Consider the following 20,223-nt stretch of genomic DNA (forward strand, 5'->3'; position numbering starts at 1 on the left):
TTTAAATACTTTGTAGGATCTTTTAAATGGCAACATAATGCCGAATTAAATCTTTCCAGTAGTTATTACGGATTATATGCATTGACTTAACGCTGCAGGCTATGTCAAAACATGTTTGTGTTTATACCATAAAGGAATGGTCCTGTTTCACATTGAAATTAGCTTAGCAGAGATGATATATATATATATATATATATATATATATATATATATATATATATATATATATATATATATATATAATCACGCTTCAGCTTTTACAGTGTCATTCAAAGCATCTTGCTATAGAAAAACATTGATCCCCCCCTCTGTTTTAAAAGATTTCTACAATTGTCATATCTTTTTTAAAAAAGTAGGCCTACTGGTAACGATAGACGATAGGCATAAATGGTGCTTCAAGGTCGATTTTGACCAAGGATGTCAGAGACCCTACTTGGTGAAGTTTCGGTTGCTCGTACGGAGGGACCAAGCCGATAAGGGTTTTCTATTTTTACTTTGAGCACGGTTTGTAAACTCCAGTGTAGGTCTTGCGTTTCAGTGATATAAGTACAACAACCTTGGTACCACATTGGGCACATTGTCCGTTCTGTGATAACAAAAACAAAGCGAAACAATGGTTAGCAGTAGTTAATGTAATGATAAAATGATAATTCTTGTAATGTAATATTTATTTGTAGCTTCTCTTTGTCCAGTTAACAGTCCGATTTAAACATAGCACCCAAACACTACTTTTTTAACATTTGTAGGTTCATAAACTTGCACATGTTGCATAATTCCACATGGGTTTGCAACAAACATTCTCAATATATCATATATTTTAACGTCGTGGCATGAATGTCAACTTCACTTGGATGTGTATCTCCCGTGTGGAATTACATAAAGTCAATAGGTCATATTGGTACTGAAGTCAAAAATCTAATCAGTTCAGCTCTTCTGTAAACTGATTCCTTTTAGCTGCACTACAGGGATAGCTTCCAATTGTTTTGACAGCCACTGTTTTATAGCGTTTCTCTGGGAATTCTTAATGAGAAACCTGTAAAAAACTCATATGCAGGTCATTATTAAGTTGAAGATAATGTTTATCGCATTTGCTTTTTTTGTCCTCCGAAATAAGCTGTTAGTAAAATAAATTTAAACAATTTATATTGAACCATAATGCACCCTCACCCAAACTTCCAGGTTTGTTTAGATGTTAATGTAAGTACAAAACTATTCTGTGAACCATGCTACGTGGCATCGACATCGATATTGGCTAAACAGTCGCCTACGCAAACAAACAAATATATTCAGACGCCTTCAAATCTATTTGGTAAATAACTGGTAGGCCTAATAAATCTTGATGAATCTACAGACCGTTCCCACCTCATTTAAAGCCTGCGACAAAATTCCATGTAATAGAGACATTGTTTAACATAGACAAAACTAAAAATAGATATATATTTCAAACCCTTGATTATACACTTGTGAAGTAATTGTATGTGTCACACAGGCACTCTAATTTGTGACCCGGGTGTGTTGTACTTTATTGTATGTTTTACGTTAGGCCACACTTTTTTATTTTTCTGGATGACATCCTGCGCGCGCACCGATTTTCGCCCGTTCTCCGAAACCCCCCCCCCCCCCCCCCCCCCAGTCCCTAACGAAGTCGGTTGTCGCAAACATCGTTATTGACTTTGCCAGGAAATGAGCTTTCTGTGCATGCGTATTATCGCCACGTGGAAATGTGGCCGCTTTGCCGTCAAATTCATCTCTAGGATTACTTTCAAGTCATAAAGAGAACGGCTGCCGTCGTTTTGGATTGGTATGCCATTGATATTGGGCATGGAGATATCACCTTTTTACAATTGTGCGAAAGGCTAGCGGCCGCCAGCGATTATCGCCCGAAAAATTTCAGTGACATTCTGTACAAAGCAGTACATAGGCTACCAGGTTTTCTGTAGCGAAAAAAGGGTCGACAAGGGCGTCGAGGTATTTGGTGGGCTGAAGGTAGGACAGGCCACCTGACAGTTTGGCCGTGTGAGTCGAATTAGACAAAATGGCATCGTCCGAAATGACCTTTAATAGATTTGGTAGTATTAAGCATATCTTTGCATCATTTTTTAAACATTTCTCTGAAGTGTTCAAAATGCTTTAATATTCTGAGAATACAAATAAAGACACACTGTTTGTTTGATATTTTTTTATTGATTGCTATACCAACAAAATGCATGGAATAACCTTAATAGATTTTGTAATAAGAAGTATATCTATTCATGACTTTTTTTTACATTTCAACGAACTATTCACAATGCTTTAATATTTTGAGAGCATGGATAAAGACATATTGTTAGTTTGATACGTGTTTCTGTGGTAAAATTTGTGTTTCCAGCTGTGTACTGACAGCATTCCTTTACTTAAGTAGTATTTTTTTTTCGCCCTCTCGCACCGATTTTGGGGTACCCAGAGGATGTCATCCATAAAAATAAAAAAGTGTGGCCTTATTAACAATACTGTAAACAATAACAACTTTGAGAAGAAGGTACTAACATTCTACAAAGGCATTATTGCTTGATATAATAAACTGCATCGGCATTATATCATGGTGAATGTGTCAACAAGTTTTTTATACTAAGATAATAAGAAAATTGAAACGTTTCAACGTAAGATCCAGTATTAGATTTAATTTTCTCATAATCTTTGCATCGGCATTATATTTACAAACATTTACAATAAAATCGAGTGAAGGTGACCAAAAAATGAAGTTGTGAATGATTATACGTGAATAAGTGAAACTTTATAAGCTATGTAAAGCAAACTAATCAACATGTAAAATAATCTAGGATATTTGATTATTCAAAAAATAAACTGAAAGTGCACATCAAAAGTACAAGTTCAAACCAAGAAAGAAAAATAATAAAAAGTCGGTTATTTCAAGGATAAAGGCTAATGTCTATTTCCTTTGACGCCTACAGAACAGTCTCCTGTGAAATGGTAGGGTTCCTTGTTCGTTGCCAATCAAGAGCAATTCGGGAAATTGGTTTGTGCTCTTTACCGCATGAAATCCCATAAGACATATTAGTAAACTCCACTTCGAACTCTTTGACACATACAGTGAACTACTTTTCCCAGCTTCCTTGTTAACATACTTTCGCCTTACGTGACATTAAGCAGTCAGCGCTCATTAAACTGGTTTATATAATAGGTTATGCTCTCGATTTCTTTTATAACTGGGCAGACTATCGGTTAGCTTTAGGACGATTAATCGGTTCTTTGTCAGTGGCAATTTTTTTTTGTTCCAGTCTAAAATACCCAAAGCTTTCGATACTTCCTCATTTGCAAATACCAGTCATTTGATAAACTTTTCGACTCTCCGACAGAACCACTTTAGTAGGCCTACAAAGCTAGGGGTTGGATGTGACGCCGTTATATCCAATCATTAGGCCTATGCTTCGAACCTTTGCAATGTCCATTGCCTCTCAGAATGCTGACGAAAGCTTTAGGATTTATCTCAGGCGAAACTTTTTCGTTTGAACAGTGCCCTGTAACCGTGTTCTCCTTCTCTGGTGAAGGAGTTATCCTTGGCGTTGTCGAGCGTTTCCCATTGATTACTGTCCTGGGGGCAGCTTTAACGGAACACGTTGCACGGCTATGAATGTGAACGGAACTTAGTCGCGTTGTGCTAGACAATGATCTTTGACTGGACCGGAAGCTCGCAGGCCTCGCCGTAAAAGTTCGCTTGGGTCGGTTGTAGTGACTGTAAGAGGAGTTTCCGAAAAGACGGTCCTTACATCTCAGGCACAAATAAAGCAGGTTGGCCTGAAAGAAATGATTGAAATATGTATTTGGTATCTCTTAACACGCTATTACTAATATAGTGAGGCGTTAATGCTATGCGTGAAGAAAAAAGTTCCTTGTATCTAGAATAAATGTACAGAAAATAAAATTTGGGAAAGAATTCTTTTTTTTTAATTAAAACTGAACAAATGAATGGGTTAACATTAGTGATAATGGTGAAAACTAAGGTATGGACGCGTTTGGCACCTAATAATTGATGGTTCAAGTCATTCATTCATTTTCAGATAATACATTCAAAGCCGTGACATGGTGGTTATTTTGGTCAACCGGAATTCTTGAGTTACTATACATGTATGATGACAAAGAAGGCAATTAAATATAAATCATAAGACAACGCGTTAAAAATTCATGGCCTTGTTTAAATTTGTTTTAAACATGCTTTTTTGTTTTGTGCTAGGACCAATTTCACTGTACATTAAGAGGTAAAAGAAGGAGTGTGCATCTGTTCACTCGATTTTTAGAAGGAATACACTTACCCGGAATGTATCATTTAGAAAACCATAAATGAAAGGATTAGCGAAACTGTTCGCCATGGCCAACCAATGACAGGCAAAGAACACGCCATAGTATATCTGTCCGTGTGATGCTGTAAAGCTTTCGAAGATATCCGGTTTTATATCTGACACCAAGTAGAATAAATGTAGTGGTAGCCAACACACGGCAAACACTGCGACCACTGTGACCAACATTTTGATAACCTGGAACAAGTTTTAACATTACATTCAGATCAAATATACCGATTTAATTAAGTGTAACGAGCGCTTAATTAGATAATTCATGCTATGCTTGAATCTGTTTTCTACAAAACTGTCTTTGGTAATAACATACACCACGTTAGCTTGCAATAAAAGGCAGCATAACGGAAATGAATGCTTCAAAATCCATTTATTTTGAAACAAATGGTAAGGGTCGGTTACTCCCGATGCTTGACTTACAATGCACAGCCGAATATCTTTATTCAGATATCAAATGGAAATTGTGTGCCAGAAATAACTTCTACCTTTCTCTTTGATCTCATTTGCATCTTGTCCCTGAATTCATCGGCGTTCCCGGGGGTGGTTCTCTCCCACAGGGTCCTCCCCACGCGGTAGTAACTGCAGGCCAGGACCACCAGGGGCACCACATAGGTAGTGGTGAATATGAACACCGTGTACGCTGGAAAGTTTGGTATTTGACAAATTACAGACAGAAATCACATAAAAGTACAAGATTATTATTGGTCTTACAAGATTGGCATTACATTTGCACCGTTAGAAGAACGGTATCAAGTTTACCATTTAGAACAACAGAAAAGTACCCAAGTCTACTAGTCAGTGTATCGGCAGACAATTGCGGCGTTGAGTGCCTGTGTATTTTCTCTAGTTATCAGATCTGTGACACACCATCAAGAGATGCAGAAAGAATCACGCAACATATAGTTCAATGAATAGAAAATATTACTTCTTATATTACACATTATCTATTAAAATACATTGAACAGAATGAAGTAATTTTACTTCAGTCAACAGCCAATTTTAACGCCCTTTTTTCTACTGCTGCCAATTAGCTGTCAATATTAGCTGCTGATTAAACAATAATTACTTTATTTTCATAACAAAACACAGCTGATGTAATTCTTCTCCGACAGAACAAATCATCTCTATCGTCTTGACTGTAAATAGGCCTATCATTTAAAGCGAAGGAATGATACTACCTCTTCATTAAATAAACCTATGGCGTAAGAAATCGTCAAAAACTTCCATGGTCTGTAGAATAAAGTATTCTTGTTACTTTATTTCGATATAGGCCTATATGTTCGGTCAATATACTGTATATTTTAAAATGCAGACCGTAATCTTTAATACAACAATCTGCCAAGTTGATATAAATAGACTTATTCGTAGACTTATAGTAGTAAACACCACCTAGTAAGTCCTAACTAAACTTGTTAAAGTTTGTTTAAACACACCCTTTTGTTTTTTTCTACCTTCTCCTGATGTTGATAATAAAGTATTTTTCTAAGACTTTTGCAAGCCTTGTGATGGCTCTATAATGTTGGTTTGTTAAATGTTATTACTTCCTCGAAAACGCTACGCAGAAAGACAACATGATAGGTCTGTTTTATGAATCATGACTAAACGCACATGACAGCGTGGTTCACTGTTAATTGGAATGCCTCCATTTGGTGTCTTAAATGTCGCTCAAATGTCAATAACAGGTCGTTTGTCTGCGTCTCAGTTCGATGTTGGAATTTAAAAAACAATTTTGAAAACTATGATGGATTTTGTCCGAAGAAGACATGGTTGATTTAATGGAAGACGTGGTTGATTTAATATTGATCAGAAACGAAAACATAGGCTTCTTCATTGGTACGTCTGCTTTTTGTGACAAATTTATATTTAGTTCTTCAATCGACGCTGAAAAAACAGCACACCTAACTTAGGGTCTTGATGTGCGTTTTTTTTTAATCGTTCGTCTGTGTGTTGACACACACTCTCTCTCTCTCTCTCTCTCTCTCTCTCTCTCTCTCTCTCTCTCACACACACACACACACACACACACACACACACAGTTTTTTATAACTCGCATCGTACAGTACAGATATTTGTCAAAGAATCTTACCTAATCTGAAATCAGCTTGGGGTTCTGGAAAAGTTTCCCGACACACTTCTCTTCTGCCGTTTGTGTACGTCCTGAAAAGGGCTATTTGCATTGAAGAGAGGCCAGCCGCTAGAACCCATATAATGGCGACAATGATTTTTGCTTTGGTCTTGGTCAAGCGCTGTCTGAGAGGGTACATAACTGCCCAATACCTGAAACAGCGCCAAGTTTTATCAACATAAATCCTACGACAGAAAGCAACCTTCTAAGGTTCCTAATAGAATTTGATCGTATTGTACCCAATATGTTGGCCGGATTTATGTATAAACAGACTTAGTGCGTAATAAGAGAGCTGTAGCTTAAGTTTCACCAAGCTGCTACAGTTAAAAAGATGTACATATAAATAAATAAAAAATTAAATTTAATGGGAATTGAGATTTGACAGACAAAAAAGAACACAAAAGGCAGAAAAATATAACCATATATAGGAAGTAAAGAACAGTGGATTACATATATACTGTATAATAGGGGAACCATGGTGTCGGCAATGCGGAGGGCACCAGGAGACCTAAATCCAGTCATGGGTCAGCCATATGGTTCTATAGGAAAAATTATGATCTATTTCAATCATCATTTCTTGCATTAAGGTAATAAAAGAATTATATAACATGATAATTTGTATGTAGCTGTATGCAATTTCCCATGTATGTGAGATCCAAGGTCCCTTTGGCGACGTTATATCTTTTCGATCTTTCTTTTTACTTGAAAAAATATACAATATATTGATTCCAAAACTCACTTTTTCAGTCAGGTCACGACACAAGGCCTACGCTCAACACATCGCGATATATTATTTCACAGCAAGAAACACTAAACAAAAGCAACAATTGCTCCACACATTGCTTTGTATGTATGCTCAAAATGATACTATGAAATGCGTGTACTCTATGTTTGGTTGTATATACAGTATAAGTTCACCTTTGCGTTTGACCAAGTACGAGATTTTTTGGTCTCCTGATCTGAAGTAAAGATTGTGACTATTAATGTCCAAAAAGCATAATGGAAAATGAGTGTTATGTCCCATATGGTAATAAAGCTCTCTAGGAGGAATAGATTTTTATGGTTCAAAATGCTTTGCTTTGTAGGTTAGCTCTTAGAACGCTCAAGCTTGGCCTTTTTTTATTTTTTTTTTTCATTTAGCATTTCTTATTGCCTACTGAAAACTGCTCCCCTGTCATTCTATCTCTGCGTGTATATATGAAACTATTCAGCCTTCTTCCTTTTCCAGATTAACTTTCATCGTGCAGAATGCAGGGTTGCATTTCAATAAAGTTCAGGCCACCTGCCTTTGATCATAGTTCGTGTGTTAGTTCAATGACACTGCGTTAATCATGTACATTGCGCATATCTGAGGGATGGACTGAAAAGAGGCCAGGACTTAATTAGGTTCATCAAATCTTGAATGATGCCTATGTAAAGTCATCGACGAAACCTTACATTAAATGCGGTCTTTTTGTACAGATGTAGGAGGTATCCTAAAATTACACAACCTGTAGGACCTATTAAAGTGTCTATATAATGTTATGGAGCTATGTGAAAAATAACATTGTGCTTTTTAGCACCGAAAACGGTAGGATAATCTTATCTTTGTGTCAATAATGGTGAAAACTGCAAACATGTAGAATTTAACACAGGAATCTTGTATTTTACACACGTGATTTAGGGATATTTTGGATGCAATCTAACAGATACTATTTACTGCACTATCAAAGACATTTTCTTATTAGTAAACACAGGCATAATTGGCCTTAGGGAGATTCGATTAAAGAATTATTGAGAAAATTGAAAGTGTTTTAGGGTTTGCAGTTAGCTATGGACCTAGGTACAGTGGGATTGTGGCCCTGGCCTTGTAAAGTTACGATTCCAATTTTTGATAAACACAAAACAATCAATTCAACTGGGAATGGTTGAAACAAAGCGATTTAAATGATTTCTGACGTGGTGTAGGCCTACTTAGCGTGTTTTTAGATAAATTTATAACTTCCAACAAATATCGAACCACTTACCTATCAACGCCGATTGCGAGATTGGTATAGATACTAACGGCCACCATTAGGTAAATGTTAAAGTTGACGAATGTGCACATGAATCCTCCAAATATCCATTTGTCCAGCATAACGGGGGAGAACGTGAAAGGCATACAGACAAGAGCCATTCCCAGATCAGAAACGGCAAGGTTCACCAAGAAAGTTTTAAGTTCTCCCCTGGATCGGTTCCCGCATGTCAATACAACAATGGTGATGACATTTCCTACCACGGCCAATAGAACTGATGTGGTGTAGATAGTAATAAGGGCCACCTGAGATCCATAATCCAAAGGATTCCCTGGAATAGCTTTTAAAAACTCTTCCATATTGAATGAGCTTCTGGTCCCATTGTAAAGCGCACTCGACCTGTTTCCAAACATTGCGTCGTCTTGAAGTTTCCATTCTGGTTCCATGATCTGTATTGTCGACGTCTCTCGCGCGACTAGATGACAGCTACTTGACAGTGGATCGAAGAAACGAAGCTTTTAATCGAACGGGTGTCCTTTCACTGTCTGTGGTTGGCTGTAAAAATAATCCACAGCAACGTCATTGCCTTTTGATCATGCATTTCCCGGTCCAGCATTTTATCACTTTGCTGGAAAGCCCGTCTCGCATTACCTGTGTATGCTGGTGTTCTTGTATGACAAATGATAATATTGTTAAGGCAAGTTTTAGGGTATCTATTTAATCTAGATTATAATGCAATTGAACATCTATTGATACCTGTTTTTATGATTACAAGCCCATATGAGTCGAACGGAATCAACTCAAAATATCGGCATTTTTATTGACCAGCACAATAATAAAATCAAGTGACCAATGACGCATCTACGGTGAAGCTATCAGTCTCCACTTGCTATTTTAACTATATATTATTTTAAACTGCTCTATGGCAACGGGAATTATGAAAAAATCCTAAAATACCTTGGTGGTTTTCGAAGCTTGCTTCAGAAGGGCAAGTTTTTCATATAATAGCTAGATTATAAGACAAATGAAGCCATACGGAGTTTGCTTCGATCGTGTTAGCGTTTAATAAATGCTGAAACAGTTTATCGAGCAGGTTAGCTGTCATGGAGGTAGAGATGTTGAGCTCTCGGCTGTTTTTCAACAGTATACAATATAGTTGCCATTTACAATTATTATTATTATTATTATTATTAATAATTATGATTATGATAATATCTATTTGCATCCAAAAGTTGGAAGGTACATTTACATTACTAAAATGGTTATTCTATGAATGGCATTTTGGATATTAAAACATTTTCTTAAATACATTTTCATGAACTGCTGGAGAATTTAAATATTTGGATGCGTTTTTTGAAAATATATTTTAGAAATAATCCACTCCGTGATGGTACATAATTGTAGTATTTTACATGTTATTTTGTCCTCTACACACCCACAAACACATACACACACACACACACACACACGTATTTCACCGTCATTGCATATATATATCTCTGTGTGAATAGTGCGCAATGTGACATAGGGAACCCGAAAAGTGATTCTCAGATTATTGCTCGCGTACGGTGACGAATTTTGATCCATGTGCACTATAAAGGGTGTCATCGAAGGTTTAACGCTTTTCTGGCTGTCAAGTTGCTACCATGATAATGGTATGGGAGCCCACAAATGACAAAAGAAAAGAATTTGTTTCTCTTCGGAAGGAGGGTATAGATGTCCCCCAGAGAGCCGTCAGATATGGTTTGTCTGGTCAAACTGTATGCGGGGTTTGCAGAAGAATGGAGGACACTGGTGACTCCCGAAGATGACTAATGCCTAAGAAGACTGGTGTCTTTTTATGCTGTGAGGGCTTACGGGAGTTGAACCGTGCAACGAATTAGCTCTGCAGTGGTCGCGCAATTTGCAGGTTGAGATTAGCAAAAGAACTGTTCAAAGAAGGCTTCTCAGGTGGAAACCACTCATCACCTTGGTAAAAGGATGAAGAAGATTGACATGGACAGAAAGAACCATTGGATGGACCGTAAGTCAGAACTTTTGTGTTTTCTGATGTGTCCATCTTCACCGTAAACAATGAGGGTGGACAGGTGCGAGTATGGAGAACACCATCCAGATTTTTTTCTCTTTGTTGCTGGGGCAAGTGGCTGTGCATATTCGTTCCCTGAATTGCTAAAATAATATAACCTGTGACTTGACATCAGGATGTGCTGATTAGACACTCATACCTACACTTTTAAGTTTTCGAAGTCTTAAAAGACGTGATTCCAAATAGTTAACATGTAACTGTATCCTCTGGTCAATGTACGATTGTTTTACTTCCACCAGAAAGTTCGTGATAGTAATTCAGTTGATCTAGCTTTCCTATTCGACTTGACACGCAACCTTCTTCCTCTGGGGAGATAATAAACCATGACAGTAGATAGAAATATCGGTTTACCTCGAAAATACATAAGATAGACAAATTAAATCGAAGCTATCACCGTGATAAGGCAAAAGCCAAGCAGATCTTGCGTACGGTTGACAGTGACAGGCATGTACGTGTGCGCATCTACAGCATACAGGTACGTTTTATCATAATTAAGGCATAAAAACACCAGAAAGGCAATCCCTCTGCGTTTATCTCACGTATAACCTACAGTGTACCCCGAAAAAATTACCGGCATTGCTTTTGCTCTGAAAACCCTACAGGTGATGAAAGGCCCTTCATCTTTTTCCTATTCCCACTTCTTTATCCGCGTCAAAAGATCACATGGTTACACGATTGTACAGCCATATACGAAAACACACACACACACACACACACACACACACCATGCAATGAGATTGATTTTTCTAAGTAATTGACTGTAATGTTCACAATGAGATGTAAAAAAAAAACGCACTCATTTTAGATTTAACAAAGGCACAGCCATAGTCTGCGATGTGACATATAGCATAGCGATACTCTATATTATCCTGACAGTGGGCTGCAAAAAAACTCACGTTGGCCTTGATACCGACATCTGTGTTGGTCGATTTACTATTAAGTTGAATAGTACATGTTCCACAACTTAGAACCCGAAATCAACGTTGCAAAGTGAAGCAGGTTTTCATTAGCGGCCGCGCTGACGAGATTGTCCAATTTCTATTACCATTCTTTGAGCTGTGCATTGTCATTCAGTTTTTCATTACTTCTAAAAACCTGGTGAAACATCTCATTTGTCATTTGATTGATGAATTTTCTCCATGGCATTTTAAGATATTATCCTTCATTTCACGAGAGCCGTTTTATGATTTCTTTGTTTACAAAGGCAAATTACAAGTAGAAAGTCGTAGAAGACTATGGGCAATCTCTTTAAGGGGATAGCAAATTTGTCATACTAAAACCAATGGTTCAAATTTACACCGTTTATTTCAGATATCATAGCGAATATGACAGCAACCCAATGGCTGTCGTTTGGGTGGAACGCCAGGTCATTTCGGCGCTGTTTAGTCTCACACTTGTATTGTATTACACTTAACTACAGGGTTAACGAGAACCATTGCATCATGTCTCGAATGCAATTGTACAGTTAATTCCATACATTTTGAATACCCAGATTGCTTGTCAATCTATAACACATCTGGAATTGGGCACCACGTTTAGTAGAGGATTATGCCTCTTTGATTAAAAACGCCCAGAATTTCATTGCAAACCACTGGTTAGTGCAAGTGACTGTGTTGCAGTTGGCTTTTTACAGTTAGTGGTGTATGTAGACGAGTAAAAGGAACAAGAGACGGGTATATTGGAAATGGTGATAGGCCTACCAAGGCCTACAGAAAAAAAATCCGAAGTTCAAAGATCATCTTTATGGTTTTTAAACTTATTTCTGGGCTTGAGTCTTCAAAGATATCCGCGATTGATGTTTCGCTTAAGGGGTTTTGTTGAAAAGAAATTCCCAAAATTTTCGTGAATTTTTTAAAGTATGATCATCTTACTTTATAATCGCCACCGACATTTGCGTTTGGCCGTGTATGTACATATACCATGGTTATCTACGATATAAACCAACGTGTGAGACTCAATCTATGCGTAAACAAAAAGATACAATATCAGTTTATTGCTTAATAGGTGCAAGGAGTTATAACAGACATCTTGTATTCGGAACTTATTATTCAATATTTCCAAAGAAATTCTGAAGGGCACGTTACAACATGACTTAAAGAGCTTCTACAAGATATGAGAAAAGTTATAGTTATAATTGATTTTTCTCGATATCTTGTACAGTGGTTACTTTAAAGTATACTCATATGCTACAGTATTGAGTATCCATACAAATTAGGTGCAGTACAACTATTCCTCTGTATTATTAAAAGGATAACAACTTTTCATTTTTGACAAAAAAAAAAAAAAAGAAAAAGAATTTTTCTGGAGTACACAACAATTTCCACACATTAAGCAATGGTTAATGAATCCATTTCTACATTCAAAGTTAGTCCCTTCTTAAGAGATTATTACAAAGTTTAGTCATCTATGGAGGTCACATGGTCCGATGGCAAGCACAGATTTCAGAATAATTGCTTTAACTGCCGTTTTTGTGGTGAAATAGAATATGTTGTATTTCTATGAGTTGTTTATAATGTTTTATTGTGAAATATAGATCTCATACGAAGAGTTGTAATCCCTTTATCATTCAGTGAGATACTGTTACAGTAATTAAAAAAGAAAAAAATTGCCATTGCTGTTACATTTCTACCACACCACCACCTGCACGCAAAGAGAACATTATTATGGTAATAATAACGTTGATTGATAGTTTTAGAAAGGATGTCCATGTTTTTCCCACATTTCCTTCACATGAGCCAAGTAATGAATCACTGTAAATAGACTTTCTTATATAATATATACATATATAACGACCCTTGATAAATTCTAAGAAAAATCACAGATACACACACAACATATCATATATACATATACTTTGTTAACTTTGATTTTTAGCTTTGTTTGAACTTAACTGAACTTCGACTTACTGGCCGCAGACTGGCTTCAATTTTTACTACATGTAATATAGATTGGCATAAATGCATGCCTTTATAATCAACCGCGCTGTCCACAAAAAAAAAAAAAAAAAAAAAAAAAAAAAACTACTCCAGTCTCTAACAATATGAGAAAGCGCCTTTAGAACTGCATTAAATGCACGGAAGTTAAACACCCAATCAAAAACATTACAGCTTCGTGAAGTCTGAAAGATTCTCGTCAACATCCTATATTATAGAAAAGAAAATACTCCAGTCTCCAAATTCATGTGAAAACACCTTTATAATTGCGTTCAACACACGAGATTAAATATCCTATCAAAAACATTACAACATCGTGTAGGCAGACAGATTCTTTTCAACACTGAGAGCCGCTTAACGTCATCACATTCTTATCGTTTTCGATCCTTATTTCTTTTAGCTCATCAAGTGAAGAATTTCCATGCTCTGTCGGTAAAATAATGGACTGACGGAGCAAACGTCATCCGCACAGCATATATAATTGCTGAGGTAGATTTTAATACCACATGTTGCATCCGCAAAAGATAATTACTTTCACCAGATATATATGTAGGCAATTTAAAGAACACGACTTTATGAGAACTTGCTCATGATACAGAATACTAATAAAGTATTGTACTTGTACAGAATACTAATAAAGGGAAATAAAAAGGCAAGCCTCCGGTCAGCTCTTGCTTAAAGTTTCATAAAAACTTCAGTTCAAGGAATCAACCTTGAACTGAAGTTTTTATGAAACTTGTATGATACAAATGCATCAACGCTCCGTGTTTTTTTTAACCTGTTTTCATCATAGTTAGATAAATTAAGCAGTGGTCATGGGTGACTTTTCATAGCGCTTCTTCATTAACTCTGCAATGATAACAAAATACATTACAATTGGTGACGTTTAAATCTTTTCAAAAATTCCAAAAGACCAAGAGAGAGAGAAAGAGAGAGAGAAAGAGTAGAAGAGAGAGAAAGACTGACTTGGCAAACAAACGTACTGTAGGATCTCATCTGTCTGTGAATGCAGAAGATATCCGGTCTGTACCATCATGTTCGACTTCCTTTCATCCCCCCTAAGTTCTATCTCCTGTCCGCCCAAGTGCCTGCTGTGCTCCTGCCGCCAACTGTTGTTACGATCTCGCTGCACAGAACTCCCACGGGAGATGGTGCTGGAGCGCATACTTGTGGTATGGTACCGAGTTCCACGGTCTCTCCGGTACGAGCTCTGGCTTCTCAAGCTGCCGCCACGTTTACATCTGCGGCAGAGTAATTTTAGATCGGCCTGGAGAAAAATATATCGGAAATAAGAGTACGTGATTACAAGACATTTGAAAAATAACGCCAACTGTTGATAAAATCATATTAGAACAACTTGATATTGGCCCTTTAGTTATTTATGAAATTGGCGAAAATAACCAAAACCAGTGATTCCTCAATTAGTGAGTCAAAGTGTGTGACATTAAGTTTCAGGTAACAAAATAACAAATACCCTGAAGTTTTCATTTAGAAATCCATAAATTATAGGGTTGCTGAAGCTGTTCGACATGGCCAGCCAGTGGCATGTGAAGAAAAGACCGTAGTACACGCGCTCGTGTGTTTCTGTCTTGACGAGTAACAAGAGGTCCGGCTTGGCGTCCAGGATTAAGGCCCAGAGGTGCAGCGGAAGCCAACACAATGCAAACACCACTACCACAGCCACAAGCATTTTGATCACCTTATGGAAACATTAGAAAGAACATATTTATAGAAAATATTAAACACCACTTGTGGTTTTTTTTTCTCTATTTCTATGATTATCGATTTATACTATACAATTTGCAGCTGTGTAAATTTTAACGATGGTAGACTTTTTACCATTTGACAGTTTTATGAAATATGAAGGCAACATATTCTGTCTTTCCTTGTTCCAGATTGAAACACTTAATCAGACACGTGGATGTCGCATGTATATTAAAGATAAAAGCAGGTTATTTTCAGTAAGCTTTTTAAGTTTTAATTCACCAGATTGAATGGCCATTTTATATGGAAATAAATCATGACAGTTCATTTAAAACCGTTTTATGAAAAGGTACGTGTATTTCTCTCCATCTTACCCTTCTTTTAGATTCAAGTTGCAGCTGATCCCTCACTTCGTCAGGATTTCCAGGGGTGGTATATTCCCACAAAGATTTGCCAATACAGTAGTAGGACACCGAGAGAGCTCCCAGGGGGAGAAAATAAGCCGATAGAAACATAAAAACCGTGTACCCTAAATGTAAATCAAAAGGCAACATTTAAGAGATGTAGAAAACATCGATTGACAATTGAGTAGTATGAGAACCTAGGGCTCAGCCAAATATCTTCATTATTTTATGAGTAGTCGTTATATCATTGCTTAATCTAATACTTATTTTCTATTGTGCATTTTCATCTGCCCATGTAGATAGGCCCTATATACGCTACAATGAATAAAGCAAAGCATGGCGATTTTAGAACAGACGACTATACAACTATAAGCTACGTAGCTACTTAGGATTTATATTTTTTCTACTTATGTAGATCAATTTACTTATGATAGATGACTGAGGAATGGTTCACTACTTATACAGTACAAATACTTTGAGAAATACTCGAACGCAACACTGTGCTTAATGGAACATGTATCCTTTTAACGTATCTTTACGTGCAACTTGAAACCCACAAAGTCATTTCATCGCTGTAATTCACACGATTTATTTTGTACTCAGCATCAAAGAAAGCTTCATCACGTCACAGCCCTAAAAGGCGAGACATATGACTGACTACTTGAGTTTTGAGAAAACCGTAGAAAACCAAAACAGTCTATTGTAGACAAACCTAATCGATAGGAACTGTCGGGCCAGATCTCGTTGCAGTCTTTGTGTTCTGTGAAGTTCTCTGACAATCTTGCCACAGCAAATTGCACCGACGCCAAGGCAAATGAGACAACCCAAACAATAGATAAGACTACGCCTGCTTTCCTCTTGCTTAGTCGTCTTCTTAATGGGTATTTCACTGCCAGATACCTTGAAGAGGTACACAGTACAATATAAACGTTCATCAAATTCACAGAATCATATTAAAACCGATATTTATTTTGACCTTAAATTACATTTTTTTAGTCGTTTATATAGATGTGGTATTGGATTTAACATTCAAGCTTCAGCTAATTTTTTAAAAAAAATTAAAAGCATTATAAAAAGTTAACATGGTAACATACTCAAAGCAGTATCACAAGGCTATGCATTTACCGAGTATTCCCATAAACTAACTGCGAGGTATTAAGTAGATGAAAATAAATTGGTAATAACTGCATCTTAACCTGAATGAATACCTTCGTAGATTATTCTTAAATAAGTGGTGTAGATAACATATCTGAATTTGAAAAAGATGAATGACAAGGCATATTTTCTCTTCCGTTGAGGTGACATGTAAAACTAAATCAATTTTCTAACGATGCAAATAGAAAGTGTTATGTTGTGTTCCATGCGCATAACGCCGGATTGATCACAGGTATGCCCATTATGGTATAGGGTTACATCTGGAAATACAGCTTTTGAGATTTATTCCTGAACACTGTGAACATTGATACCAATAATTTCTCTCAATTATTGTCATTGCTGCCTCCAAGGACAAGAGGGTTCCGATTTTTATATCCTCTTGATGTATCAATTTAATTAAGTGGCAGTTGCTTTCGATTATGTATATATTGGAAACAGCGGAAATAAGCCTAGGTACTTCTCTTATTTATTGGCCTTGCACATTACTTGAAAATTGAAAAAAAAAAAAAAAAAACGAACTTGAAATATTGTAATACCTGAAAACAAAATGCAATGACAAAGAACTTAATATGAATGATGTGTACATTATCCTAGAACTTTGTTAAAAGCGCAACGAAAATATCATATACTGTTTCTGTTGACGACCATGGATGGGTAAGGAGCGATGTGTCCCTAGTTGATGAGCATGTTCTCATAATGTGCAATATTTTAAACAGAGGCTTGTAATGTAACGGGGAGAACATAGTAGGACGTTAAATAGGGAAGAGAGAGAGAGAGAGAGAGAGAGAGAGAGAGAGAAATGGGAAGAAGGAAACTGGGAAACAGTAAATAAAAAGTTTGAAAGAACATAAAGTTCTTGTGGTTTCTACCTCGCGCAACACCTAAGTAGAATCAATATAATCGTCACGCACGTATACCGTTCTTACCTGTCAATGCCAATGGTCATGTTGGTAAAAATACTAACGGACACCATAAGGACCTGGGTAAACAGCACAAAGGTACACATGAATTCGCCAAACACCCAATCTCCCAGCATGGCCTGCGTGAAAGTAAAAGGAATGCAGAACAGCGCCATTCCAAGGTCCGAAACCGCCAGGTTGACCAAAAATGTCGTCAGGTCGCTCCGTGATCGGTTGCCAAAGACGAGGATAATAATGACGGTCAGATTTCCCACTATTGCAAACAGGGCTGTCATTGAATAGACTGTGGCGATGATTGCTTGCACCCCACGGTCAAAAGGGTGTTTGTCTTCAAGGGAAAGGGACATCCACCATGGTAACGGAATATTAGCCCTACCATTTTCATCATGCTCCGTTAGTGATAAGTTAAACAGTCTGTTTTTAGAATGGTTACCCAACGTGTCATTCATAATTTTCCAGAACGACAAGTTCATTTTGAAAAATCTACAATTACATTTTTATAATATGGCGTGAGCCGTGTAACATTACCATTCTCATGCTGTATCAAAGTGCGCACATGCATATATTAAGCGACCGGTTGCAAAACCGGCGAAAATTGTGCTAATTAATAGTGACGTGCCAGATTTACAAGTTGGCTTGACATGTGATATGTTTGCCAAGGAATTATATATACCTTCTTGGATATGCTTACTTTAGATAATCAAGTGCAAGAGTTCAATCCAGAGTATTCCAGAAACCAACAGCTTTTCGGTCTGGATTCTAGGACCACCAGCTACTCAGTATGATTAATAAAATCTCTCTCTCTCTCTCTCTCTCTCTCTCATCTTTACATTCGCTTACATGATACACGTTTTAAATAAATTAAACGACTTCTTAACCTTAAAGCACAACTTCAGTTAACTCAGTGTAATTTATTTCGTGGCGGCCCTGGCCATTTTGATCCGTTGTGTCCGCGGCATCTCGAGTCGTAATAGTTCCATGCTTAGAACTTAGGCATCCACAGTTTTGGTTATCATCTGCTTAGTTAGGCGACTGACTGAACGGACCTTTATTGCCAAGCACTTTGTACTTCCGAGTGAGACATCATGTGGACAAAAAAACTACAAAACAATCCCCTCTCCTCTTAATGGAGGTATAAAAATATACCGGGCTGTACATCAATATAATATTCATTGGAAGATGAAAGGATCCCCGTATTTATTGAACGCCCATGACCTTTTCAGTAGTTTGGTGGTTTTACAACAAAACGTTTAACTTTTAAACGCGTTTCAGTTTTCTCGGTCTTTTCAGCATTTGAAGCTTATCAGCTTACATCATTCCCTGAAATTAAGTACGCAGTTTTAGCTGGAAATATTTGTATTCAATCACATTTTTGATACTTTACCACCAAAGACCAATTGTGGCATCCACATTTCCTCTCTATACACAATCATGTTTCTGAAATAAGACAAGTGATTTCGATGGTTCTGACATTTTTATCCTTACTCCTTATTCCTTTTCAGATTCTTGAACATATTATTTACATAATTAAAGTTTGCAATTACAAAACTCTTTGATTTCACACTAAAAAGATACTATATCTTAATGCATGCATAAATACATCTGAAGTAAACAAGGCTATAGATATACACAACAAAAATGTAAAAGATCGCAAACACAGCATGCTGCGCTGCATTTTGATGCAAATCGATTACATTCCATTTCAATAAAAAGAAAAGAGGTACAACTCAAGTAGTAACAGTGTGCTGGTATTGATATATAATTTAATTGGTACAGTGCATCCTACGATTGAACCGACACGAAGGAATCTTATGTACGGGAACCGCAGGACATTATTGCGGTAGAGAAGACGCTGACTATGTCTAAACACATCGTCATCACAACTATGCAATGTACAGTTTCGAAAATTGATGTTTGGACACCTATACAGTTGCGAAGAGGAGGTAACACAAGAAATGTAGTTGAGAAATGTATTTAGAATGTTTTGATCTATGATACATGATTTACCCTGTATGACCTGAAATACGTAAGCAACCTCACAATGTCGTTCAGACGTCCTATTTAATTAGTCTATCACTCCGTCCACCTGCTCACCAACTGTCGCAATCGGAAACGCCCTGCTTATTAAAGAACAGATAATCCAGGTAACTCAGAAGGGGTGTTTGCACAAAGTTTTGAAGTGTGACTCATGTTGGAACCTGGATCGGGCCTGTTTGTTAGAACCCAATCAATTTTCTGCTTCTCATAAGCCAGAAGCATCAGATTAAGAAAAAATTGCATTCCACGCTAACAAGTGCTTTTACCTGTTGCGCAGCATATCTACCTCTGAGCCGGTTGTTGGACTGGGCCTTTTATTTCTCGCCAGCCTTGCGCAAAGTTACAAAAGAAACACCTTACAACTAAAAAAATGGGCGTGCTAGAAACCCTCTAAATCTGGAAAATGTGCCACTGTCATTAAGACCAAACATTATATTGCACTGGATGAGAGTGTCAAGGTTAATTCCAAGCAAATTTGGAATATGAACGTGTGCCAAATACATGTATGAAAATAGA

The 20,223-nt window shown here is 37.1% G+C and overlaps 2 protein-coding genes across 2 annotated transcripts; both read right to left on the reverse strand.

The window, feature by feature from the left end:
- Positions 1–2,483: 2,483 nt before the first annotated feature.
- On the reverse strand, positions 2,484–8,969 carry LOC106170742 (RYamide receptor). The gene is made up of 5 exons (XM_013550728.3): positions 8,481–8,969; positions 6,436–6,626; positions 4,835–4,989; positions 4,311–4,532; positions 2,484–3,795 (listed from the first exon to the last, which is right to left on the reverse strand). Exons 1-5 carry the CDS (start codon positions 8,912–8,914, stop codon positions 3,403–3,405), a joined length of 1,395 nt encoding a protein of 464 aa, XP_013406182.2. The 5' UTR covers positions 8,915–8,969; the 3' UTR covers positions 2,484–3,402.
- Positions 8,970–14,198: 5,229 nt separating this feature from the next.
- On the reverse strand, positions 14,199–18,088 carry LOC106152157 (QRFP-like peptide receptor). The gene is made up of 6 exons (XM_013525652.3): positions 17,677–18,088; positions 16,308–16,495; positions 15,566–15,720; positions 14,962–15,186; positions 14,471–14,754; positions 14,199–14,336 (listed from the first exon to the last, which is right to left on the reverse strand). Exons 1-6 carry the CDS (start codon positions 18,015–18,017, stop codon positions 14,315–14,317), a joined length of 1,215 nt encoding a protein of 404 aa, XP_013381106.3. The 5' UTR covers positions 18,018–18,088; the 3' UTR covers positions 14,199–14,314.
- Positions 18,089–20,223: the final 2,135 nt, after the last annotated feature.

Source organism: Lingula anatina, chromosome 2 (assembly GCF_051362555.1).
Source record: "Lingula anatina isolate TDL-2025a chromosome 2, LinAna3.0, whole genome shotgun sequence".
NCBI classification, from domain to species: domain Eukaryota; kingdom Metazoa; phylum Brachiopoda; class Lingulata; order Lingulida; family Lingulidae; genus Lingula; species Lingula anatina.